The sequence below is a fragment of the Nothoprocta perdicaria genome, unplaced genomic scaffold (assembly GCF_003342845.1).
Source record: "Nothoprocta perdicaria isolate Ctin4 unplaced genomic scaffold, notPer1 scaffold_0, whole genome shotgun sequence".
NCBI classification, from domain to species: Eukaryota; Metazoa; Chordata; class Aves; order Tinamiformes; family Tinamidae; genus Nothoprocta; species Nothoprocta perdicaria.
In genome coordinates, this window is record NW_020454092.1 from 4,658,969 (window position 1) to 4,686,823 (window position 27,855).

Below are 27,855 nucleotides of genomic sequence, written 5' to 3' on the forward strand. Positions count from 1 at the left end.
TATTCAGTGCAGACTATTCAACAAGGGACCTCTAGAGATCATCTAGTCCCACCCCCTTGCCCCAGCAGGGACACTTGGGGTATGGGCATTTTCTCACTGATCAAAGGCGCAGCTTAGTTGGAATAATGGTACAATAAAATTCTTAATCTGAGAGTGAAGAGCAAAACCTGGAAACAGACATTCTCCACTGTAGCTGCAGACTCTTTCCAACAATGGCAAAATTTGATTCTCACGGTAAGGACTGTTGTCTCTTCATGCCGTCGATGCCTATGTTACTTACAACTTCTGAGCATTAGATCTTAGGATATACATCTTAACACAGATACATAATGACTGAGAGTGAATACAGCCTGTGCAATCCAATAATTTATTAAACTTTCATCTTGTAAAGCCAGTTACAAATTAAAAAAGACAGCAGAAGGAATTCTGTAATAGAAATGAGAAAAATTACAACAAACAGTAATGGGAGTTACATTCCCAAGTGGGTTCAAGCTGCCTGCAGCAACCCAAGAGCCAGAACACAGAAATAGTGCAGAGTAAAGGGCAGGGATAATCAAGGCTATTCTTATACATAAAAGATCTAGTCAGTGTATGGACCGATATGAAGTATTACTTTGCACACTACCTCTGCGTTCCTGTTCATTCTCACTTGTGACCTGGTCATCTTTTTATTTCAAGAGACAAAAATGGGATGTTTGTAAGGAGGATCATTATTTAAGGCAAAACTCCAATTGAAACCACGATACAAACAGTGGATATCTTCTTAAACTGGATTGTGTGACATTGCACATGCTGCAGTATAGTGGAGGTGAGAGAAAAGCACAGATTAAGCATGCTGCTTTTTATCATCCGTATCGTCAGCTTAAAAACCAGTGATATAGTATTAGTGAATGGCACGATCTGAGGATAAATTTGAATCAAATGTATAGCATATTGACTCCTAGCTTCCAGCTCAGCTTTTTTAGCTGAGCAATAAGCCTTAACTGCAACTTTTTCAAAAAGGGAAACATCTGACTTTAAAAAAAAAAAAAATAAAAAGAAGTGGCTGGGCATACATTACAGCTCCTCAGATTTATTAAGAAACTGAAGATGACTTATCTTTTAACTAGGAGGGGGGAAAAAAAGCAGCCTCTTTGCAAATGACTATAAAATCCTCTAAAAAAACTGTTATTTTGGCAGTGCAATATTGTTCTAAAGTTTGCTGCTGATCAGGGACCTTCAGGAGACCGGAACAATTTTAAAGACTCAGTGATGGGTGCATTTCCAATTAGAATTTGGTGGAGGATGAAGGGATTGGTGTCTCCAATCTGCAGTAGTAAAGAGGAAGTGGAATAATTGCCTATAAAAGTTTATCTAGGCATCTCTTCACTCAGTAGGAACCACTTAATTTAGAACTAATGTTCAGGGATGCCAGACATCCTGAAATCCCATATAAATAAGAAAAGAACTTAATGCAGGCTGCTCACTGTAAAAACCTCCAAAAGTCTGGAGTTTGTGCACAACAGCTCTGCTTGAAACACAACTAAATCAATCTCATCACCTTGGCTGTAGTTGTGGAAAGGCAGTTGTTAATTTTTATGCTGCCTGGCAGGTACCTGGCATAGCATCTGATGATTTTGGTGCTGCTAGTCCCCAAGATTCTCTTACATGTTGAATACTCAGTACTTTTACGTAAAGTGCCACTTTTTACAGTCAAGTACCTGGAAGGTAAAGAACCAGCAAATGTGTTTGTGTGTTTGCTTTTTAATTGTCTCACGTAGGACGTGACCTGTTAGTTTGACTATTTGGCTTTGCTCATACAGAGGTGCTTTCTTTTAAGACCAGATCAGATCATTACTATACATGAAGAGAAAAACCCCACAGTGAATTGTATTTCAAAGTAGCTCGCAAAATAAATAAAAACAAATATTCTTTTAGCATACCCTACTGCAATCCTATGGCCCTAGATGTTTGTATGTTGGGAATTCATAAGGAAGCTTAAGTCTGACATCTCTAGTGCAGAAATGATTATGTAAATTTTTCTGCCAAATTGTGAGAGCAGCAGGAGAAGGAGGATGCTTCTGACTTTGCTTCTTTAAAGTACATTATTCATCAAACAAGCAAAGGAAAACAAGTCTTAGGCAGTTAATATTTAACAACAGTTGTTACTGCTTAATGTCTTTGGGCAGAGGTGCAAATCCTATGGTATTGCAGATACCACTTCAGTTTTTAAATACAGTAGTCAGTCAAGTGGAGTTTTTAAAAAACATCTTTGCTACACTTGTGCTGGCAAGTTGCAAGTTTCGTCCATGAAACAACTGCCCCTGTCTCACAGCAGTTCCTCCATATCACCTCGTCCAGACGCTAGCGTGGCTGTCCAGGCTGGTGGCGGACTTGACGCTGCAGCGTTTCTTCACTATCATGTTGATGTACGCTTTCATGATCTTTATTATCTCACCCACCTGCACAGGGAACACCAACAGAAGGGGAAGCACACTAAAAAAGTATTCTGTTTGCAGAGGTGTACCAGAAATTTTACAGAAAAAGATTCCTCACTTTCAAAGTCATAGCACAATAAATTTTGAATGTAGTACTAAATGCGAATATGACAGGAAGGAAGGCAAGAAAGAACTGGGCCATTACAGTACAGCTAGGCACAAATGGAACAAGGTGGTTAAGATCTTTAGATGAAAGCATATTTTAAGAAATAGAAACATCTAGGAAAATGCTATTGACATTTCAATAGCTATTTCCATGAAAATATCAACTTTGAGATTAACGGAGATCAGAATGCCTGAAAACAGGATCAAAGACGAAAACAAAAAAGGCCATCATTACTGTAAAACAAAACAAAATCCAGTCCCCTTCTTTACCCCATCTCTGTCAGGATGTATAAAAACTAGGAAAGACACAGAGACTGAAAACAAGAGCGTTAACAGCTTTGTGGTGGCTTCTGTACACAGAACTCCTCATACTGGAAGGAAATGAAAAACATCCCACTCATCAGCATTCAGTTTTCTAATTCCACAATAATAATATGCTTAGTGTACTAATTAAAACTATGTGTTTTTTTTTTAAATTCCAAATGTCCATGAAGACCACTCAAACCTCTGCTTTCTAATCATCATCATTTTTTTTCTTATTTATCCCTGTTCTTGTACTCAAGAACACGTGTCATGGCACTTCAGAGTCATGGCACAAAGCATTATTCAAGTATTAGTAAAAGCTCACATACAACACATACCTGGGATGTTTCAAAAAACATTTCTCTCTCATCCACTGTAATTTTGAAGGTGTTAGGTTGTGGTGCTCCGAAGAAAACAATATGCTCATACTGGAAAGTTTCTAGAGGTTTAGGATCTCCTCGTTTATAGATAGACACATTTTCTGTGCTTACTCCAAGCCAAAGATCATTTGGAAATCCCCCTTCCTTACACTGCAAGAACAGAGACATGAAACTGTGCATTAATACAGTATAGAATCAAACCATTTTGATACAAGGGAAAGCCCTAATTTCTGGTTCCCTGTAGCAGCTCTCCAATCGAACAGAGACAGAGATGGCATCTTGCAGACACTCCTGCTGCAAAGATTTACAAAACACATGCCTTTGAGTCTTATATTGAGAATTCTCATTTCATCTCCTCTGCTGGGAGAGATAAATACCGGGTAAACAGTAAATAACTGCAATACCTAGCACTTCTCCTCAGATGTAAAAGTTCCATATTGTTTGCTTGGAATGTCTGCAGCATTTGTTTTATTGCTGCAGAACATGGCTACAGTTTTTGCCAGCAAGGACAAAAAAGGACAATAAAATTTTACTTTTCTTTTCCTTAGCCACCACACTACTAAGCCCATAAGTTCTCTCAGTGTCATTGATTTCTACTGAGAGAGGGAATTTGTGGTGTCCTTCCATTCACCAGGACACACGACTTTGCTTGCTCAGTACCCCTCAGTGGGTAGGCACTACTGCATGCTTCACACTTAGCTTAAAGAAGGCAAATGCAGCCTATTCCTGAAATCCCCTTATGCTCTACACATACCTGCCTGTTATTCATGACAGTAGTTACATGCACTTCTACATCTCTCACCTCAACATCAAAGAGGGTTGATCCGTAGCCTGGCCACTCCTTTACAATGGACATGTATTTCACCATGGCCTGATGCTGAGAGAGTCCATGCAGCTTGGTCCATTTCTGTGCTATGCTCGCCCGAGCAGCTGAAAGCTCTTCCTTCACCCACATCTCCATCATCTGCTCCTCTTCTACTTTCTGCTTCTTTACAGAGCCTGTCTTGAAGCTCCGTTTTAATGTCCCTTCAAGGAAGCTGGTCCGTCTCCTCTCCAACGTGTGACTGCCGCTGCTCTTGGTGGAGTGCAGTATTTTTGATTTTAGCCTGTTAACTGGGTAGACACCATCAAGGGTCCAGCTTATTTTGGAATAATCTCCATGAAGGTACTGCAGCCGTAGGGCAGCGAGGCGCTGCAAAGTGTCCTCTGGGGCAGGAAAATGGCCGTCTATGAGGCTTTCATGGGCCTACAGGCAAAGAAAAAGCCCCCAAACCCATTAGAAATAATAATAATAATAAAAACACACATTATTAGTATGTGCTGTAGAACAAAGTTCCAGCAGGGAACATAATTCAATAGACCAGAGCAGACATCCTAATAAAGAGAAGAAAAGGAATTGGAATGAACTGCAATATGAAAATTTTGCAATTTATTGAATGAGCAGACTAGGGACATCTCTTCTTACAAGCCCTAGGCTGGAAAGAACTTTCTTATGAACTCGTGTCCTTAAAGACTTGTAAGAAGGTCTTGCTAGATCACAGCAGGTGGATGAAAGGAGAATTGAGGCAATTTCCTTGTGCCAGCAGCAGTTCCTATGTGGAGACAATACTCAATACCAGATAGAGTTAGATGCAATAACTTAAGGCTTTTAACCTAAGCCTCTTCTGTACCAGAGCCTCCCACCTCTTCCTCTTTGACCTGGTGTTTCCCTCAATCTTCTTGCTTCCTTTCACTTCTTTTTTCCTCTGTAAAACTTATTTTTTTAAACTACATCTATCACATATTAGAAAAGTAAATCAAAAGGTGAAACCAACAATCCAAGACAATAAAATCTTCGATTCAAACCAGCATTCTCACTTCTAAGGTAAAGGTAAGCTACTTTTCAATATACTCACTCTTGTGTGCTTCATGCCACCTTGGAAACCAAATACACTCCCATGACCAGCTTACCTGCTCAAACATGAAAGCAAACTCCACTCCATCTTTGGGAACATTCTCAACATCCAAGAAACAGTAAAGTTTAAAATATAGCTGCCATTGTCCTTCCTCCTCTTCCTCCTCAGAGCCAGCAAGTCTGTAAAACAGGCAAGAGAACGAGAGCTGAAAACACAGGAGTCATAGTAGTAAGATATCTACAGTGCAACTGCACAATATAAAGGGTATCCCTGGATTTCTGGAAAGAGCACTGAACTGCCTGGTTTACCAGGACAATTTCTTTGCAACTTCTATTTTTTTTTCCTCGAGTTGCATAAAATTTTGATTTGGAAGGATAAAAAGTTCTTACAAGATAAACTTCATCATATCTTTAGATCAAGGGTCCCAGCTAAATGCATGGGTTAGGAGAGGCAAGACACAACATACTCTCCACTTTTCAAGATAACTGTTTCCATGTACTGGTATGACTGTGAAAAAGTGTCACCCTTGCCAGCACTTGGAATAACCTTATTTTTTTTTCAGAATAGATAAAATAGAGAGTGGCATTGCCAGCTTCCTCCACAAACTACTGCTGTGTTTGTATGCTGGCCACAAAATCACAGTCCACAGTAGGAAATCTGAGCTGTGTTTATATTCCCGCTGTGATCATTTCTCTGCTTTCTGATAGAGCTCTTGTGATGTAAATCGACAGATCATTATCAGAGGTAGTTGATACAAAGACATTTTTCCCAGAGGGCGCTGGGCTGAGTCCCCTGAATCATTTATCCACGCAGATTAATTTTCATATGCAGCAAGCGACAACAAAATGCAGCCAGGGTCTTCAAAGCAAGAGGCGTTCAATCTTATATCCCCGTGACAGCCCTTAGGAAGGGCATACATTCATATGCAGTGCAAGTGCAGCCACTGTTTGCAACTCCCAAATGTCTAGACACATCAAAGTGATTTCTGATGGTTACAAGTATATCATTCAAAAAATCTGACAAGCAGCAACCTTATTGCCTTAACGCTTTTATGATCTTCCGCTATCATGGCCAAGGAGCTTTACAGATCGTGTTTGTCTGTGTTGCCCATATTAACCCACTACATCCATCACAGTGACACAAGTTATTATGCAAGAAAATATCTCAGTTTGTTGATGTCCCATTTTATTAGCTGTCAGATCTGCACATACCTTTTGGTACTTCTGAATGCATAGTCATTACTGAATACCTCATTTGTCCTACCATTCCTGCCATGGCAAGTGTGCCAGGAGGCAGTATTCCCCTTGCACAGAGAAAGAATGATCAAGACAGCAGAGTGACTGAATTCGCCCTCCATACTTTTTTATACACATACTACTAATTTTGTCCAAGCAGCTGAATAAGTAACATGTCTGTCATTGAAATAGATGTGAGCGAGCTTTTTTTTCCCCCAACAAGTTACTTGCCAAGAGTTGGCAAAGAAAAGACCTGATATTTGTTACAGGGAAAAAGCAAGATTTATGGTCATTAAAAGTGCTGTGGGTTAAGGACTTAACAGCTCTTCATTCAACCAAAGTATTCAGTTGTTATTTACTAATACGAAGATAATTGGTTGTGTAAGTTGTCCATGTCTATTCCAGTAGCATGCAAAACAAATTAATGATTTGCAGTGGCATCTTTTTTGTTCCACTGTGGCACAGTAGGAGCATTAACGTATTAATTTCTGACTCCTGGCTCTGGACCACAGTGAGAAAGAGCACTTGAACCTTACTGAAGGGAAGGTCTCGCCAAAGCAAACGCTTGATTCACTTCAGCTGCTTTGGAAAATACTACTCGAGGGCACACTCACATAACCCAGGGCTATGTCTTGTGAGGAATTAAGAGGAAGGGTTCTATTAAACATTTTTTTTACCTCTCAAACTTGGCCAGGATATCAGCCACAATAACCCGACTCTCAACAGCACGATCCACTTGCTGATTATGTTCAAAGAGAGCAAACATATTACGGCTGTCCTCCATTGCTAAACCTCGGATCAGCTTTTCAACAACCTGCAAAATCAGAGGGATATCACAGAGTGGATATATACAAGACATACAAGCAAGCTCATTGGCCAAGAATAAGAAGGAAAACAAATACTTTGTGTTTGTGAGCTAATCAAATCAACTGCCTGTGCAAATGGAAGAATCCCGACACTAGCAGCCGGGAACAGAATGGGGAGATGTTGTTGAGAGCAGGATTGGGTGATGGAAGCCAGTTTAGTTTGACTTACAACATAGCAGCAACCATTCCGTATCAAACCACACGTCTATTTAAGCCCAATTCACCTTTGATAATGATTAAATCTGATGCCCAGTAAAGAATATATATACACACCTGACTTCCAATAATTTACAGTTTAGGATTCTAAGGCAGATATGGTTTATCTGTTGTCAGAAACTCCATGTGAATTTCTTTTCCATGAACTTGATCAGATTATTCTTGAACCCCTGTAAACCTGTAGGATATACTACATATTCTAGGTGTCCTTACACAGCGGTGTCCTTGCATGTGATTAACGCTACTAAGGCATTACCTCCCCAGCGCTTGTGTGAGAATTGATGGTGATTTTGCAGGAGCCACCGCCGTGGCAGTACACGGTGGTGGTCATTTCTTCACGGGTGAGGAGAGCCTGTATTTCCTCCTGGGAGGGCACAAATTCCCGGGTCTTTGTTCTTTTCAGGGAATCACTGATGAATTGGGCGTATCTGTCTATCTCTGAGCCTGGAAAGAGGTCTTTTACCCTAGTTGGAAAGAAAAGCAAAACAGTCAATACACAGAGCACCAGAAACTAAGCAGGTTACCATTTAGCTTGGACTACTGTAGGTATTCAGGGAACATGGTGATGTCAAGTGCAAAAACAGAAAAAATGAGCCCATTTGTGTCCTAAAAACAAACCATACAGAATGCTTTTACAAGTCACTGAAGAGTCACGTTGGTGGCATTTCTTGATAGTGCATGAAATAAGGAGATCAAAGTTTAAGGAGTTTAAAAACAACAGAATATAGTGGGACAGACTATGCCAATTTACACAACTGAGACGAAAAAGAAAGAACTTTTTTTTTTTGGTTTATTCATTTTTTTTTTTTAAACTAGCTGAGGCTTAAGCCACTTCTACAGTATTTTTGATAATCATGAGGGTAGGAAGTTGTTCCTTTAGATGCTCTCTTCCCCCCAAGGCCAGAAATTTTAAATATGATATGATAGGCATTCCCAGGGATAGAAGTGTAAAACGGCAACATACAGTATTACTCATCATCCCTTGCAATGAGGCCTAGGATGTCTGAAAAGTCCAGCTTTTTGGAGCAATAGCGTGAATTTCACCTCATTGTCTCCTAGTTTGGAAGCAATCAAATATATTTTATTGGTCTTTCTCATCTGTCACCCATGGGATGAAGCTACAAACCTCACACCCAGTACAAGCTGTCTTAGAACGTTGCATTAGGTGCTTAACATGAATTGTGGAGGAAAATGAAAACGATTTAGTTAAGGCAAACTTCAAGTTAAATACAAATACAGCATTAAGTAATACATGCTTAGTGAAGCTAAGAAATTAAAACATGGTAAGTTGAATTTACAGGATATCTAGTACTCCACAGTATACATGCTTCACCTGTGATGACTGCAAGGTGGCACATACTTGAATCAGTGTGAAATGCAATTCTCACCTTCCCTGCAGACTGGGAATGGTCATAAGGACTTTAGTAATCAGTAGGTGATAGGTTGTAAACCCACTTTAAGAAGATCCCATGGTATTCTTCTTGGGTAACCTTACTTTCTACATCCTTTTGACACAACAGATGGGTAGCAAGGGGTGAGGAGGCGAATACAAGAGAAGAGCAGGTAGCAAGAATTGTGCATGAAGGTGAGTGGCTGCAACACCTAAAGAAGATGCTCTTGCCCAGACAGAGGGCAAGTACAGCAGGTACTAGGGGTTAAGCACAGAGAAAGGAAAACAAGCTACAAATAAAATGGACTTTTACCTTCTAAGGTGGAACTTGAGGTAGCGAAGGATCCCTCTACTGGGCAGAAACGTGCAGCTCATACATGACATGAGCTGCCAGTGGTGCAGATTCCCAGGACTGTTGGGATGTGGCATGTGATTAGTTTGTTTGATGAGCTGACAATACACTTCATCACGCAGGGGCTTCAAATCATGGCAGGTCTGCAGGATGCCTTGGATAATAGGTATGGGGTCAGACACTGTCTCAATCTCCTGAAGGGAGTTAAAGATCTTCACTGCTTCATCCTGTAAGCTGCTGTAACCCTTCTCTTGTTGCACTGGGGAGTGATCACAAACAGAAGGGACAAGAGGTGAGCATTTCCTCCATTTCCTATTGACTCAGCAACAAGACTAATGACTATACTAAGTTCTGTAACAGAATAACATCAACTTGAGGATCTGCTTCTTTCTTCTCCTAAACTTAAATTTCTACTTAGAATTCATGAGCACATCCCTTTTAAATGTGAAAATGCACTTTCAATGAGTATTTAGCTTGTTGTCACTGTACTGAAAAGCAGTTTAAAAGAAACCAGCACTAAACAAAACAAGCAGGTCCCAAGTTCTTATTCTTAGCCATTCTAAAGTCATTCTTCATCTCTTGTGAATAGTTAAATAATGGACTCATTTATGAACATGTCAAATAACATCAGTGGTACCATAAATCTCTGCTTAGCTCTACTGATGATGGTCCTTTGCTAGGTAACTCCATTAATTCCTATTTTCCATTTATTCAAAGGTCTTAATAACCAAATAGGAGTGCTTATTATAGAATCATAGAATCCTTGAGGTTGGAAGGGACCTTTAGAGATCATCTAGTCCAACCCCTCTTATTGGAAAGTTCATTTATTGAGAAGCCTTTAATGCCATCTAGAAGACTTGCTGGAAATCTATGTGAACTATAACAGACGGATCATCTTCACCTGTAAGCCTCAGCAGTTCCTTGAAAGAGCTCTAATGAATTTTTAAGTATGCCTTCCCTTTGTAAAATGCTTACGAACTCTTCACCTAACATTCTGCTTCATTACAGATTCTACAGATTTTGGAAGTCAGATTTATTGATATATAATTCTCCAGGTCCTTCCTGAATCCCTTTTGTAAGCTTTTTTTTTTCTTTTTTCAAAATGCCATTTCAAAATGCCAAAGGACAAATTTAAGTAAGAGATTGTTTGCTGTGCTTAATATTCAGCTATTGCCCTCCTAATCTTCCTTCACCTGGGTGACTAGTTTGTTATTACTCATGCTATTGACTTGCTCCATCATCTCTTACTGACATTTCAGTTGGCAGAAATTCTCTGATGCATCCATCTAATATTTCCTAATAGAACTTCACTTTGTAAGGTCTCTTCAGTTTTCCTAAGAGACAAAGCTGGGGACACAGAGCACAGAGAAAAGCAGCCCTCTCTCTCTCTGACCTCTGTGGCATGCACTGTGTCAGGTAGATTCTGCTTGCAAAGAGAGAGGTTAAAGACCACTTTTGCAATACTCAGGCTCTGTACTGGTACTCCAGAAAAGAAGAGGTTTAGTGGACTCCGTCACGCAGGTGGAATACTTACAATTGATGCTAACATCTCCATAGGGTAGTGGGAGCAATGGGGAATGCAAAGGGTGCTGAGTGTATCGCAAGATTGGGTTTCTCCTATATGTCTGTTCCACTACTTCAAAGTTCATACTATTTTCCTGGGAAAAAAAGAAGAAAAAGAATTACTATCAAATGGAGGTAATTGTCACAAGATGCCCTTAATTTAGGTACAAGCTTGGTTGCCTTTATCTAGCTTTCAGCAGGACTAGATGAGTAAAGCATAATTCGCAAATTAAAATTACTCTGTTCAATTAAAATTAATCTGAAAAACACATGCAAGAATAACTGTTATACCAAAAAACAAGCCCAGGATCTTGACTACAGCTATAGGCCTGTGTCTGATGCCCAATACAGTCATACAACAGAGGATTATAGCACTATTCCTCCTTGGTACACCCTTCAAACTTCCAACAGTTAATGCATCGTGGACTTTCTGACAACAGATCCATCAAGTTTAGTATCCTATAATGAGCCTCATCTCCCTGAACCTGCTAGGCTATACTATATGTGATTAGAGAGAGGACAACTAGAAAGGACGTGGTATTAAGAATGTGGGCCTGACACTACTGTATACATTGGCATGATATTTTTCGCTATTTTGTCCTATGTTCCTTCCCTAATAACTCCTAATGTTCTCTTTTTTTTCTTTTCCTTGAATGCTAATCCAGTGTTTTCCAAGATTCTCTTCCTGAATGGTTACTATCCACTCCTATCTAGTTCAGGGCAGTGTGTCTTACCACATTCACATTACTTTGCATATATCAGCCCTGAAATTCATCTATCATTTTGCCCAAGTTACACAAATCAAAAATTCCTTGCAACTTCTCACAACCAGCTTTAGTTTTGACTATTTTAAGTAATTTACTTTTGTTCACTTATGAACCTGCTGAATGGCACTGCTACCAGCACACGAGCACATGGCAATCAAACCAGGGACTCTTCTCCAATATGGAAACAAAGCACTCATGTGAAGCCCTGGATCTTAATCTTTAACTGATCCTTCACCCATGAGAAGACCTTCTTCCTGTCCAGTAACAGCTTAACTTCTTGAGTGTCTCTGCTAAAGACATGTCGAAGTGTTTTGAAATTCAAGTAAACTGTATGACCAGGATCATCATCATACACATGACTCCGGCACTGCCAAAGAACACTGGGAGATAAACACAGAATGACTTGTTGGTATTTTCCCAAGCACTCAACCAGTCTTTTTCAAAGCCTAGTGTCATGCTTGCTACTTTCCATTTCTTTGTTTTGGGTATTAGGACCAACCTAAGCAGCGGGTTACATACTATAGTCAGTAATTCCGTAATTTCGCATCTGAGTTCCTTTAGAGCTGCAGGTTTAATGCCATTTGATCCTGGTGATTTTGTTCCACAGTCTGGTATCTCAATTAGCAAGTTTTTCAAATGTTTCCGCTTTAGAGACAGGCTCTGGTGCTTAAAGTTCTCTGAGTGTCTCTGTAGTCATCGCTGATGCAGAGAATTACTCAACTTTTCAGATAAGCTTTCCTTAGTAGTCTTTACTCACTTAGCACGTTGTTCCTTAAATATGCTTTGGCCTGTCCTGTATTATGATTCTAATAATTATATTTTACTTTGTGAAAAGAAAAGCCCTTTCCAATATAATCACTTGGCACAGCTTTTGCTTTTTTGGAGTTTATATTTTTGTCACCCTTTACTATTTAACCACATTGGTGGAGGTTGTGAAGAGGACAGTAGAGTACATGGAAGCCTCATGGCTGGCAGGAACAGAAATCTTTATATTTGTTCCAGGAGGATGATAGGGAAGAGGAAAGGGTGAAGCTGGGCTTTGCACATGCCTGATGGTCTAAACCTGCACGTAGCTGGTAACCCCACAGCGTCTGTGGCCCAGACTCCTGCAGGTCAGTTTACGTGCTGAAGTGCAAGATTTGATTGTTCAGTTACACAATCATTTAGGTTTCTTCTCCATTTTTCTCCTCTAAGACAGCAACCCTGTCTCTTGCCACATTCTCCATAATGACCAAGTCAGCCCAGTGGTGATGTGGCTGCTCCCAACTGAGTGGGGAGTCAGCTTGATGCCACCTACCCTGATGTCCCGAATGAGTTGCTGGGTAGGAGTTTCTATAGGAACTTTGCTGTCAATGACCCCTTGAATGGCAGAGGCCCAGCGCATAGCTTCATTCAGCAGCTTTGTGTACAGTCTGTACGAATGCTTTCGCCCATGGACAATGATGTTCCAATAGCCTGTGAAGACACAAAGAAGCAGGACACTGAACTTCTTTCTGCTTTATCTTCTCTTCCTAACTGTGGCCAGTGGCGTGGAAAAACCAGTGCTGCTTTGACAGCAACATATAGTGTGGTTGGTTAAAAGAGGCTGCTTTAGACAGTAGTGTTCCCTCACTCCCAAAGTAGATTTATCGGCAAGAAGGCCCCAATCTAAGTTTTGGCACAAACACAGCTTTCCAAGACCAAGCGTTTCACAGGATGACATGAATGCTTCTCTACTGACCAGGCAGTTCACTTTCATAGTCCTGATTCTGACCACACTATACTATTAATCAGTCAAAAACTGAGTGCTGAGTGCAGTTTTTGCAAACAGCAGACAATCCACTTGGATTGTCAAATCCATTCTCATAACTTTTTAAAATCATGTATTTGACATAAACTGAGGTAACAGGCCACAGCAATGCAAGTTTGCTATGTGCAGCTCAAGATCACAGCGATGACAATTTACTCTGCTATGTGCAGCTTGAGATCTCTTTTGAAGAGACAAATATGAAAGAATTAAAGTGGGTAGAAGAAATTTCTTGTCTTTACTGTACAAAATGCACCACAGCATCCTGTTGCAGATTGCTTCCAGACCCTTTTAAAGATACCTCAGGTGACTGTAGTCCTCAAATTTCCAGTAATTCTAGCTTTGTTCTAATCTTTAGCTTCTTTGTCAGGGAGACTCCAAGTCTTCATCCCCAGTCCCCTAACCCCACTTCCACCCCAAACTTATAAACAAGCAATATTAATAAAGCTTTATATTTGAGCTTTATGACTCAGACCCCTTCCCTGTTTGGCAGGCAGAGATATTAGTGAAAAAAATACTGTCTCTGTCAGGTGTGAGGGCACTACCATCACTTGCACACCATTCTCTATCCCTTTACATGTCTCATGTTTCACATGGGCAGAGATATTTGCAGTGAGACCCAGAGCAGGCAAAAAAACATTAAGATTGCCTCTCAGCATGACACACCATTAGGTTCCTGCCCCTTGCCTCTTCGGACAGCTGCTGCAGGCTGCTACCGAGAGTCTGCTCAGGACTTCTGAGTGCTTTTTCCCTCTCACCTGTGTCTTTGAAGACCCTCTCATCAGGCTGCACGACTGAGCACAGGCTGTTGAGCACAAGCGTGCCGAGCTTGGCAGCGGTGCGCTCCGATGACTTGTAGTAATCGAGGGCAGTGTTTGTCAGCACAAACCAGCGCTTCTTCATCTTCAGAGAGGACATCTTGTTGCTGCTCTGGACCTCTTTATGAAGCCAGCCTAGCAGAGGAACAGAGACATGTCAACAGCTGGCTTTCACCACAAGAGGAATTCTGTCCTTTCCCTGGCGGCATCCCAGCTTTGGGACCGGGCCTCCAGCTCCAGGCAAAAGGCATATCCTGTGACCTACCTATTCAAAGGATGAATCTTGGTTTCTCTTTCCTTGGCTAGATTAAATCCTGTGGGCATCAAAATCTCTATTTCTGGTTAGTAATTTCCAGCTAAAAAACTGTTTATATTTGCAGCTATGAAATTGTCAATTATTTCAAAAGTTTGACTTACAATGTGTTTCATGTGAAATGTTACACAGTTCTACATCAGTCATCCTATGTAAACCCAAGTGTTTCATAGAAATAGCCGCCAGTCAACTGGGTATTTATAACCTCATTGAAGAAAACATGAAAAGTACACTTCTCCCATAGAGCCACCCTTGCTGATACTGAATTATACTTCTTCGCTCCAACTGATGTGATGCAGGACACCTGATGCTGCCGTGCATTCATTGCTCCATTTATGCAAGATCAGCAGCTAGCTTATTTAGTTTGCCTTAGCCAGGATATCTTGCTTACTGTGTTTAGAAACACAGGAAATTTCAGCTCTGTGAGATACTTCTATTTTTCTAGTATTTATTAAATTCTGACATAGCTGATCTAAAAAACTTTCTGGAAGACATAAGGCAATTTGCTCTGCACTTGCTTTCCACATATAGTGCCAGCAGTGTCTTTGTACATCAAAGACCACATGATGAGCTGAAAATACTGAGGAAATTTAAGAGACTGTTGGAGACAAATAGGAGAATATTTTGTAATACGTGTGTGATCAGTACTCATCCCTCAGTTCCTCCATCGCCAACTGAGCTCTAACTAGACATAATTTAAATCTTTCACCCAGCTTTAGAGAATTATCCTCGCCATGTTTACCACATGTTAGTCACATTAGTTTGCTTTACAAAGGAAAGCAGCTACCTAACAAAGATCTCCCTCCTTCCTTCTCTGCACGACAGGTGTCAGAAAGAACAGAGCTTCCTGAAAACAAAGATGCAGTGTCCTGTTATAGTCAATATAAGGCCAGCTGCTTGCAAAGGACAGCCCCTGCTCCCTCCCATGCCATGCTGACATTTGTTGGATAACATGTTGAAATAAGCTCAGGAACTAATACTAGAAAACTAAATATATAAAGAAGTGCTTTGTTTTTTTCCAATTTTAGCTTCCTGAACCCACCTGACATGGAGCCAGACAAGAGCTTGTGCCAGAGCAAGAAAAGACAGGGCAGGCAGCTGGCAGGAAGGTGGGGGGGCAGAGGATGATCAGTTTGGGGGAGCAGCTAAATTAAATCAGATTAGCTTTAATCAGACCTTATCCTCAGATCATAATCAAAACCTGAGTTTCATAAAATTTAATTGCATACATTTCTTTTACCTCTTACAAGGAATTCCTGTCCATCAACCTTAGATTCGCCTTTTGGTTTCTGCAGTAGGGAGATCCAGTGGTGCATCTCCTCAGGGGTGTCACTGTTGCAATGAATCACTCGATTTGCTGTGATGATCACGAAAGAATTTGGTCTGCCAGAAGACATGAGGATTAGAACTGGTCATAACCAGATAAATGTCTCAAGTCACAGCAGATGCAAAGCCAGAGTCGCAAAGAAAAAAGATTCTCTGAATACCAACTGTGGAGGGGAGAATAAATTCTGCCAGTGCCCAGTGTTTTACTGGGACACATATTAACTCTAAGGAGCCCCACTTCAGAAGGGGCTAAAACTTTCTACTTTAAAGAACTCTTTGCTAGCTACCAAGATAAGTATTTTCTGATCTAGTATCCAAAAAGTCCCTGTAACCTCAGAGAGAGAAGCAAATGATAGAAGTAAATACCTTAATAGCTAACATTTTAATTCAGTTGTGCAATGAGAAGCTTTGCCCTTGTTGAACCTGTTAACATTATAGGAAATAATTAAATGTTAACATAACATGATGTAAAATGTCCCATAATCTTTTCTCCTTAGCTAACCCATTTGTGAACTAGAGGTCTGTGCTGTGTTGCATTGCAAACATATTAGAAAGTATACAGACTTCTGAATTCATTTATTATTCTCCCAGTGTTGTTTTCCTCCATAACATCTCCAAATTTACAAGATTATCTTAAAACTACCGTTGAAAAACTGGAAAAAATGTCAGTTTTTACTGTCAGTTTAAACAAATGCAAAACCTCTACTGAAATCTGGACCGCCACACAAGAATAAGTCAGACTGCTTCTGATCTTGGAGATGCTCAAGTCACTGAAAAACAATCTGCACCTACCTATCAGGACTGTCCGAGGCACAGACAGAGTCAATGAGCCCAACATCCAGAGTTCCCTGTAAAGTGAAAAAGACACAGATTACAACAATTGCTTGTATCAAATTACAGACATTTTCCTTCTTGAATAGGTACTAAAAATGCTCTTCTGATTTCCAATAGTTTGAGTAGAAATGAAGAGATGAGAAAAGCAATAAGGGAGAATGAGAGAATCATCATGAAAGACTTCCTAAACAGCAGAAAAGGCGTGCAAATATTCCATGGAGCTGCAGGAAAAGAGCTGGAGCTTTCCACGCAGCATTGTAGAGATCTGAGATAATCCCGACTCCACATCTCAGCACTAGTAAAATACACAAAATATACTGTTCCTCTCACCGAATCTCTTGTGTCTAGTATAATTGAACCAGAATAGTCCCATAATACTTTAGCTGCATGAGGTATTCCTCCCAAAACCCAACAGAAGAGCCATAGGGTGATCAAACTCAGTCACCTTGGTCATCCACTACGTTCCTTACTGCCTCCTCTCTTTTCCATAAGCTTTGCTATTTCTTTTGAATAATCACCTGCCTTTTGCACATGGTTCAATAGCTACAGCACTGCATGTGCTGGGAAGACGTGCACGAAACAGTTAAACACAGATGACCGCAAGCATGCCCACAGACTGGTTGCACAGTAACTCACCACAGCATTCTTTGGATTGGCCTGTTCATCTTGCATTTCCCTCAGCTGCTGTGCTGTAGCACCGTGTACTCGGCTCAGGACGTTAAACCAACCACTGGCAATCAAAACAGACTAAAAGTTAAGATCTGGTAGTGAAAGTAGTTCTAGATGATCAAGGAACCCTGAAAGCTGCCAGGAAGTAGAAAAATTGCTTCATTCACAACTTCCTCACAATTATACTACAAAATATCTCTTGGGTATATCATACTAGACTAATGTCTTCCTTCCTCCCAATTTATCTATGAAAATTCTGTGCATGTCCTTTAACCCACTGATAGTTGTTCCCAAAAAATTCAGCTTTCTATTTGCTATTCAAGAAACCACAAAGCAGTCAGTTGTCCTGCTGAGGAGCACGTCAGGAGACTGTGTAGAACAAACAGTGGTTGTAAAGAGAGCATCAGCTGTGATCCTCCTGGACTAGAGCCCTAGAGATTCTTAGACGCCTTTTAACTAGACTGTCTCTGATCTGCTCATAAACTTGAAAGTTTTATGGATCTCAATTAATCATGAGTTAATCTGGAAGGAAGAGAATGAAGATATTTTTCTGTGAGAGGTTCCCATTACAGACATATCTGGAGGCCAAATCTCTTCTGCAAAACAGGCAGATTCTTATCTTTATCTTCCAGTGAATCAGCTTCCAGTGAGATCAACAAACATCTAGACTTTGTGGAGGATTCACAGATCAGCTGCTCTACACCATCTGCCAATCTGCCCTTTGCTCGTGCAAGTGTTGGCGATTCTCCTCCCTCACAACTGAGTTGTACTGACAGAGGCCACATTTGTGCTAGCAATTCATAACAGTTGAGGGCATGGCTATTCCAGCTGCAGAAGCTCTGGATTAAGAATTTACCATCTCTTCAGCTACTGCCTTCTGAATTTCCTCGTTTCTTGTTCATGTGGCTGGCCTTCACCCGTCTCTGTGAATTTGTGTCCAAAATATTTTCCCCTTTCTCCATAAATTCCCAAAAAAGTAACAACAAAATCCCTGAATAACTTCACAGAACTGATTTAAAGTAGCCCAGTAACATTTGCTGGAATTAGAGAACAGTAATCTGTAGTAAGAGTGGGAGAAGCATAAGCAGCTAGGGACAGTAACCTACCCACTGTCCAGAACAGGTTATCCAACCTGCCCTTAAATAACTGATTCTCATTGCATGGCCAGGACACCAAGAAGGAAGGACATGAGTCATTTGTTTGCTTTGAACTGGGAAGATTTTATCAGATGACACTACAGACTCTGATAAGCTGCAGCCTTTTCTCTGTCTCCTGGATAAAACCCAGCTGCTCTTGCAATCATTTACAGACAACATGAATAGATGTTTTGTTTGATTCAAGATTCCATTTAATAAATAAATCAGCTATTAGATGTTCCAGTTTACATTACGGTTTTGCCAGTCTCCTGAGGTAACCCTTGAATACAGTGTGCTCACAGCCACATGCAGAAGACCACAGTCCTGTGACTAACTGATAATCTGAACCACTCTCTCAGCAGCTGCAACAGGGTGTCCCCAGAGAAGGTGTGGTACCTTCTAAGCAGCAGAAAATGACCCCGAGGAGTGAATCCTCTTTTCTGTCTAGCAGAAGGGAAGTAATTATGATATTTCTCAAGCAGACACAAAGCTCTCCCACAAGCATCTGGGTCAGATTCACACTGATCGAGTCAAACAAAACTCCCGCGTATACCTGGCATCTTCAGGTGATTCTGCCACAATGTGATACACTCTGTCTTCTGTCACAATGTCCAAGGCATTCTCCTTCTCGTGAATATCCACGATCTCCCTGAAACACAGCAAATCACATGAGCCAGATACAGAAAGATTTCTGCAGGCATTAATTTCCTCTGGCCATTTTTTTTTTTCACACTGTACAACACAGAAAAGAAATTAATATATCAGGTGGCTTCTAACTTCAATAAAAATGCAAAAATTCTTATAATACACACAGACTTTTGCAATCTCCTGAAAAAGATTTGTACAGCTTAACTATTACAAATGCAAAACTTGAAAGAGTTAAATGGGTTTTCCTTAAGCTTCAGCAGATTGAAGGAAAGAAGAGATAGCAGGATCACGAGTTTATACAGCTATTTATGAAGCACAGTGAGCCACCCTTTTTGGTCCTTTATATGATCACGTAATGCTCATGTGTGACTTGCCTCTCCTTCAGCAGGAGCTGAGGAATTGGCTATGGCAGCAGAAAGAGCATCCAAGGCTGAGGAAAAGGCATAGTGCACATTGCCAAGATCAAATCCCACTGTGAGCTTCTCACCCCCTCTGTGAACTGCCTGGAGAAGCCAAGAAAGGCATAGAAAGAGGGAAGGAGAGGATTCATAGGGCAGGTACTGAATTAGCCCCTCCTGGTCTGGCTCCATCCATGGCTTCAAAAGAGCCTCTGCTGGATTATCACATGCAAGACTGGATAAAGAATGAGTTCCAAAATCCTTCCAGGGTTAAACTAGAAACTCTAATTGTGTTTTCTTTCTCTTATGCTTCTGATTCTTCCAGCACTATTGGAGATAACTAGAACAATGAACTGGCAGCACTGGAAATCTCATTATCCAACCAGAGAGTGAATACTAAGGATTGAAAAGATTCATTTTTCACTCACTTTGCCTTTCTAATATCGATTGTCCCCTTCAGCTTTTCCTCACTATCATTCTCAAAGTACATCAGCTTGGATTCTCGAAGCACAAACCAGCGGCGTTTCCAGTTGCGGCGTGAAAGTGTTGACATGCCGCCTCCTTTTTTGTAGAGCCAGCCTGACTTGAGCGCCTCTTGCTTGGTTCTGAACCACATGAATGCCTCATTCTTCAGAACACACCAGCGCCGCCTCCATGGGTTCATCAGGCCTCCTGCAAAGAGGGACAAGACTTCATCAGACACGCAGCAGGGCACAATTCTCTACTGTGATCCTCCTTTCTTGGACATTTAGTTACCAGTTCAGTTTCTACACTAAAAAAAAAAAAAAAGGAAAAAAAAAGGCGCTGAGGGAGATAAACAAAAATGTTTGTTTTGTTTGGACAGAGAAAAAAAAAATAAGCAACAAAACCCTCAGAAATAACCAGTGAAGTAAACATAAAATATAAAAAGGTCAGTGCTGTTCCTTATGTCCTTCTTTCTACATAGTCACATAGTTAGAGGTAATTGCACAAAGAGACCTGATAAAACTAACTCTTTAACTTTCTCGGCTAGATTATTCCAGTGCTAAACTTATCAACACTATGAAGACACTATGCATAACTATATATTAGACAAATTTACAGGCATATAAGTTCATATGCTATATACATATGCTACATACATAAATATATATATATATATATATGCATGCATATATAATATTGCAAAACATTGTAGAAGCCTACGGGCTTCACTACAGGCCAGTAGGAAGAGACTTTTTTTAAGAAGCCCGAAGTCTAAATCCTTCAGCCTCTTCTGAAAATCCCAGTCTCCAAAACAAAGAATTTATCTAGCTGTCAATGACATAAATGGTGTGATATCCTCTCCAGGGCTTCTTTCAAGTCTGCCTACAGTGCTTGATACAGGATCCAGTCATCTTGTGCTATCAAACTACTTGGCCATCTGTTACAGGAAACTGATACAGGAAACAGAGACTGGACTCCTCTCACTCTCAGCAGCTTTGAATCTTCTCTCCATTAACTCCTCACCTCAAAATCCTACAGATCATTCTTCTCCTCCTCCTTCATGTACTCCTCAATTATTTTTGAATAGGTTTCACGGTTGTAGATCAGAACCAGCCATTTAAATCCATACCCTGAACAGGTGGAAATATATCGGTCTCTCAGCCAAAGATACTCAATCTAGCTCCCTGCTATCCACTGTCTGGTTGCTCATTTTATTTGGTGGTATGATATAAAGGAAGACAGAGAAAGAGAGCACGCAGGGAAATGAGAGCAGTGAAAGATGATGATTTGAAGAAACAGAAGAAAGTGGGTTTCCTGGTTCCCATCATTCTGTGATTTTGGCTGAAGCTGCTTACCCTTCATGTAGAGATAGCTGTGAAAATAAGGCGGTCCTGAACCATTGAAGATGGTGACCCGTCCATTACAAAATTCTTCATCTGTATCTATGTAAACATCCACTTCCTCCTCACTGTCCAGAAACTAAAAGAAAATAAATAAAGGCTGCTTTGGTTCTCCTAGTCTCAGGAGAACTGGAGCAAAGTAACATGACTGCAGAAGTCTTATGATTAGAAGGCACAAAACCACACATACTCCCTTTATGAAGAAGGCAGTACAGGAAAATTGGAGGCTTGGCAGCTTACCCATTAATGCCTAAAGCAAGACTGTCCAGGGAACGTGGAATTTTTGTGCCAGAAAGGCTAGTGACATTTGCCAGTGGATACAGCTAGAAATCTCCAGTTACCTGCAATAACAAACCTTCCTCTTCCATGGCTCAGCCAACAGTTCAAAATCTAATTTAATGGGATCAGGGGAGAATTTTCCAGCTGGGAGGATTTTTCCAAAACTATCTGCTAGTAATATCCTCTGGCACTCTGTTGGCAGATAGGCTAGGATGCTGGGTAAGATGGAACATTGAACTACACCCATCAAGAAAATGACTACAACTTCCAATCGCACATTCTAGAATAAGTGAACTCTAAAGCACAGATCTAAATTACTGAAATAACATCACAGTGTTTATTCACCTCTGTTTCCCAAGTAGATAATGGCCCTCAGTCAAAAGAAAGTACTTCACACTTGAAATCCCATATAACCCTTTCATTTCCTTCATCTTAAACACAACTTCATTTGGCTGTATTAGTTTAATACTGACAAAGGTAGCAGTTCTTTTCTTTTCCCAAATGTGTGTTCTCCTTCTTCTCTTCCTTTGTGTTCTTTCTGCTAGCTCTTTGCTGTCTGTCCTTTCTGCCCTCCTCTTCTACTCATTCATTTTCCCTCTGCCATTAACTGTAAAAAGCAGGTACTGCTAGGTCAGCAAGTACTGATGTTATCCTGACTGAGATGCACTTAATTCTTTCCATGGTTTATGCCATGAGTGAATAGCACCTGAATTTTTCATGAGTTTTATTCATTCAGAAGCCTCAACTTCCATTTATAAGAAAAAAGTGTAGAAACTGGCCTAGACTGTGGTAAGCTATGAACATGAATAAAGTCATACTTCTGTTTGGAAAAGCAAAGGGAGTAATTCTTACCGAGTCCAGGCTTCCACGATTGGAGTCCATGCTGGTGCCATGGGAGTGTCTCAGGACTTCCTCACCATTCAGAGGCTCAGCTGAGGCACTACCTGCATCTCCACAGCCATCAAACTCCTCATGGTCATAATCAGATTCCACATCCACAGGTAAATTGTAAACTGGCTCTCCCACATCTCCACTGTTACTCCTCTGTGTATCTGAGACTGCACTGTAAATGCTTCCCCCTGGATCAGATAGGGCATTCTGCTCCTTTAGGCTTACGGTTCTTTCCACAGGTTGGCCTGGAGCAGCAACAATCTCTCCCACCTCTCTTTGGAAAAGTGATGGGTTTGTGTCCACAGCTTCCTCTGAACAGTTATTGCTGTTTCTTGTGCTGTGCTGATTCAAGACCACCAAACTGGAAGTTGGTTGTCCCTCATCATCAGCATGAAAGCCCTCATCCACTTCTTCTTCAGCCAATGGTGCTACCAGACTAGAGTCTATGTTGAGTGTTCCCTCACTGGAGAGTGAATGCTCTAAATTCTGAACGCTTTCATCCAAATTGCCAAAATCAAGCAGTTCCAAAAATTCCTGGGCAACCCTAGATGCCTCCTTTTCCAGCCTCTGGATCTCTTCTTCTCTCTGCCGATTGATTTCATTCCTGGTGCTTTCACAGATGATGGACATGTGATCCTCCTTCTGCTTCTGCAACTTCTCAATCTCCTTTTCTAGTCTTAAAATCTCCTCCATTTGATGTCTCTCTTCTTCTTGCAGGGGAATATCTGCTTCCTCAGTCTTTACTAGTTCCACCTTAAGAAATTTGTCACAATATTAAAGTTAATGCTACTTCTTTAACCTACAGGAGGTCATTATCTGGACCTTCCATTCTCCCTATCTCCTGTACTTGTCTTGCATTTCTTTTATGCAGAATTATTACGCTAAGTGTCCTCTCCTTTTCTGACTGGCAACTGCAATCTTCCATGGTATAAAAATTAAAGGTAGACCTGCTGGATCTTCGGCTACCTTCTTCTAAAACCTACTTCCTTTCTAAATAGGTCAAAATTGTTGACTGGAAACAGCGACTTTTTACAAGAGTCTGTATGTCAGCCACTCGGTATACTAGAATTTGGATAGAAGCATCCGCAAAGCCCTTCCTCCCTTTTTGGACCATCTCACATGCATAAATAAATTGCTATATTCTAATGTATCATCTATTCTAAACAGAATTGGCCCAAAATTGGGGAACAAATGGTATGGGAAAACAGACCAGAAGATATAAAGCTGTTTTCACACACCTCACATTAGAAGGTCTATTCTTCTAAAATATGAAGTAGCAACAAACAATTATATCAGTTATAAGGGGGTTATTTTAGCCGTGGCAACAGCCTTCAACACACTTTATTTTGCCTGTTACAGGCAACAGTCCAACAAAACAGACTGTGTCACAGTGCAGCACATCACAAGGTCATGTAATAAGCTGAAGTAGCAATGAGAAAAAAAAGGATGTTGCATGTTCAGGACTGAAAATATTTAAACAGGAACTATGCAAGCTGGTACATGAGTTGTGCAGGGAAAAAAAGCTCATTAGCTCTATGCACTTCTGCCAAAGCCAAACACCTGCAGGTGGTGACTGAACAAAGCACATTTTCTAAGCAGTGTTGCCACAATAAAGTAGATATATTAGCTTGAGGGGAAAGTGTAGGCCATGGAGGACCCTTCACAGATCCTTGAAGGAGACATATGGAGAGAATAAAATGTTAAAGTTACCTGAGCCACGTGGAGTAGAGCATTCAGTTGCTCCTTTTCTCTGCTAAAAACAAGATGTGACAGTCAGAGATACATGCAGCTCTCCTACTTGAAGCTTTTAGAATTACATGGACACATCATCTGTCCATGGGTTGGCTTAAAAGAATATAGTTATTGTAAGACAAAGAGTAAGACAAAGTTTTTTTTAAGTTAGTAAAACTCAAATTCTCCCGGGGATGGCATGTCCTTTGGTGATACAACACGTTTTCCACCCACACTTAACTTCCACATCAGCCAGAAAGCTGGACTAACTAGAACGTGGGAGGAAGGGCATTGGAAACAGGGACAGAAACCCAGATGAGTTAGATTCGTGATAAACGTACACTGAAGTCACTGAGCATAGTGGGAAGTGCTGAAAGTCTATGGATGTTAAATGAGGCTCTAGATATATAATTGACTGATTTCAAGAAGCTTTGTTAAAATCGAATTTACTATTGTAAATCAAGTGCTGAGACTGTGTTTTACATTCAGTATACTACTTAAACTCTGGAAGAGTTTACCAGATTTTTGTACTCTATGAAATGGCTAAGTGAAAGGCTTCCTGTCCTGAAGACCTCAGTCTTCCAGCTAACAAAACTTCTCAGTTTACAAGTAAACACTGTAAGAGCAAGAGTTTGCTAGTAAACATGGCTAAAGGAAGAAATTATCCCACGGTGCTGCAACCTCAGCCATACGAAGGCAGTACTGCAAGGGAATGCTGTACCCAGGACCACTTCGTCCATGGTCAGCATGCTACAACCAACTGACCCAGTAAACAAATGCCAGCAGTGATAGGATGTTGCTGGTTGGCAGCATCTTCCCATAGCAACCAAAATAGTTGTGTAGCTAAATTCAGACGGGCAGTGGTAGCTTTCAAACCTATAATTCATCTTGCTTAGAACAGGGCAACAATGGTTATTTCCCAGGCCCTACAGCTTTTCCAAGCCAAATTCTAAACTGCAGCTGCAAGTCACAATGTCCTCAGACCTCTCACTTTCTTCTCTTTCCTCAAAAAAAAAAAAAAAAAAAAAAAAAATTCAGGACATATTCTCAGTGAAAACTAACCTAAGTGGGACTAAGATGGTTCCATCTCTACTGAAAGATCTCTACGGGCAATAGCAAGTTAAGCAACTGCCTTGAGCGATATGAGGGTGCAAGAGGAGCCATTTCAAAGCCAATCAGACATGCCTCCTACAACCTGTACACTGATGAGTTCAGCTGGTCCTCATACATTCTAGACCTCTGATGCTTCTTGCTGGTCTGCATCTATCCTTACACTCTTTCTGGAATGTGATGCTTAAAACTAAGGACAGTATTCCAACTTAGCCATGCAAGGAGAGCAAAAGAAACACTCCACATCTTACAGAAAAATCTTGTTTGCATATAGCATCAGCAGGTACTCAGAATACTCGGCTTAAAGCCTCCAGACCATTTTACTGATGCTGACTTCTCTTTTCTGCATTTGATTATTCTGAACTGTACATCTGCATACTTGTCTATAATGAGTGTTAATCTATGTTTTCCAGACCATTTCTTCAGTTTGCCAAGATCATTTTGAATTATAATCCTGTCTGGCTACACCCTTGCAGACTCTTACCAGATGGTATTTTTTGAAAACTTAATAAGCATGGTCATATTTCATCGTCCAACTTACTATGAAAAAAAATGCATCAATATAGCATGTAGCACAGTCCTTTAGAATCCCCTTTTTTTTTAGCTTATGAAATAATGACTATCTTTACTAATAAAAACGCACAATCTGATTTATCTGAGCATTCTCTTAACGTTTTCTTTCCTTGCTTTCTGACTTGGCTTTTGGAGGAAACCAGAGACTTGTGAACTTTAGCATAGCCTCACAGTGCTAGGTCTTCTTCAATACTCATTTTCCATCCTGCTTTTCCATTCTGAGTCACCTGCATCCCACTCCACCCCTGTCCCAGCACTGCGACACCGTCTCCGGGAATTGCTGTCCCATGTCATTGTCATGCCAAGGCCACAGCCTCTCTTACACCTGGCAGTTTCAGTGCGAGGGAACTATGAGCGCAAGATACTGTGCTGTACCTTTCCTTCAGCTCTTCCTCTTCCCGTTTCCTCCTACGCTCCTCCTCTTCTTGCCATTGTCTTTCCTCTTCCTTTCTTCTGATCCGTTCTTCCTCCTCTCGCCTCCTCTTCTCCTCCACTTCCAGTTTCCGCCGCTGTTCCTGCTGTAGCAGGTGCTGGTAGAGGCTGCGGGCCAGGTGGCCACGCCAGTGCTTCTGCAGGACGACTGCAGAGGCCTTCAGTCGCAGCAAGGTCTTCTTCCAGAAGTACGCCCGGTAGTTCTTTTGGATTATAACAACACTGGCTAGCACCTTTTGATACTTCTTCCTAAAAACAGAACCAGACATTTAGCAGGATGAGAAGTAGTTCATACACCACATCTTCCAGGTCTTGGTATATCAGCCAACCTTATCAAATGGACAAATAAACGGACCCAGAAAAATACTGCTCAGGTATAAGCAATTTCTTTTCCTCTGCTACTATTACCCATAAATCTTTTTCTTCTCTGTCTTCACTCCTATGTCTGTCACTGATTTCTGTTTCCACAGGCATCTACTTTTGTGGAGACTATCTGAGGAAGAATGACAGATATTTGGAACACGAAAAGAGAAGGTCCACAGGCCTAACGCCTACTTGTATTGCATGCACATGCTGTGTAAGTAGCATGATGACTCAGTATGGATTTATTATATAAAAAATACAAATCGCCTGACTGTCTGAGAACAAATCTTGCCCTATCTTGCCCAATATCTCATCTTTTAAGCTGTCAAAAGGAACTCCAGGAAAAGTGGGTATAAAACAGGGCAAAATAGATCTTGTCATATTTATCTGGTATTATTTATGGGAAAACAGAGTGATACAAGTTTCATTGCTGAATGTAAACTTGTTAACGTAACAGGCTTCCATAAAGCATGTACTTATATTGAACAACATTTTGCTTAAACAATAAAAAGCACAATCAGTGTGTAACTTTAAAGAAACCCAAAACATGGTTAAGGCCCAAAATAAAAGAATCATCATTCACTATGTTTCTAGTCTAGTGTAGTCATAACACAGTCCTTTCCTGCCTCTGCATTACTGAGCAGATTTACTAAGAACCTGAAATAATAATAAAGATCGCTGGTGGAATTCTGTATGTGATACAAAAATTGGGCAAGGAACAAAAATGTGACTGTTACACAGTAATCTGAATCAATTTGTAAACTAGATTCAAGCAAATATTAAACTATCAGAGACAGATATAAGGTCTTGTATCAAGGAAATAAAGGTCAAACACATCTGATGACAGATTTTATGTCAGGAATTAGAAAGTTAGATCACAGGAATCATCGGTTGAAGGCAATCTCCCAACACAGTACTACAGAGAAAAGGCTACTGGGATTTTTATACTTGCAAGCAAGGATAATGTGTAGGAGGAGTGCACTGCTACTTTTATCTTGTGTTCAGTGCTGGCACTCTGCTTCAAGAACCATGTTAGAATCTCAAGTGATTAATGAGAGAACAAAAGCAGAACTGGAAATCTTGACTTCCAGAAAAACAGATTTCAGAAGCTTGTTCCATTATCTTAGGGAGAAA

At 40.7% G+C, this 27,855-nt stretch overlaps 1 protein-coding gene across 1 annotated transcript in view; it reads right to left on the reverse strand.

The window, feature by feature from the left end:
* Positions 1-548: 548 nt before the first annotated feature.
* Positions 549-27,855, reverse strand: part of LOC112959401 (unconventional myosin-X-like) — a 74,858-nt gene continuing 47,551 nt past the window's right edge. The window contains exons 23-41 of the mRNA XM_026053422.1: positions 26,302-26,607; positions 24,223-24,265; positions 22,474-23,265; positions 21,298-21,421; positions 19,906-20,149; positions 18,985-19,080; positions 17,263-17,356; positions 16,585-16,640; positions 15,707-15,849; positions 14,094-14,288; positions 12,847-13,004; positions 10,754-10,877; positions 9,181-9,478; positions 7,734-7,941; positions 7,073-7,209; positions 5,216-5,339; positions 4,068-4,511; positions 3,224-3,415; positions 549-2,441 (exon numbers count right to left, since the gene is read on the reverse strand). Of these exons, the coding sequence (XP_025909207.1) occupies positions 2,328-2,441; positions 3,224-3,415; positions 4,068-4,511; positions 5,216-5,339; positions 7,073-7,209; positions 7,734-7,941; positions 9,181-9,478; positions 10,754-10,877; positions 12,847-13,004; positions 14,094-14,288; positions 15,707-15,849; positions 16,585-16,640; positions 17,263-17,356; positions 18,985-19,080; positions 19,906-20,149; positions 21,298-21,421; positions 22,474-23,265; positions 24,223-24,265; positions 26,302-26,607 (3,892 nt within the window). The 3' untranslated portion in view covers positions 549-2,327. The remainder of the gene's footprint in view (positions 2,442-3,223; positions 3,416-4,067; positions 4,512-5,215; positions 5,340-7,072; positions 7,210-7,733; positions 7,942-9,180; positions 9,479-10,753; positions 10,878-12,846; positions 13,005-14,093; positions 14,289-15,706; positions 15,850-16,584; positions 16,641-17,262; positions 17,357-18,984; positions 19,081-19,905; positions 20,150-21,297; positions 21,422-22,473; positions 23,266-24,222; positions 24,266-26,301; positions 26,608-27,855) is intronic.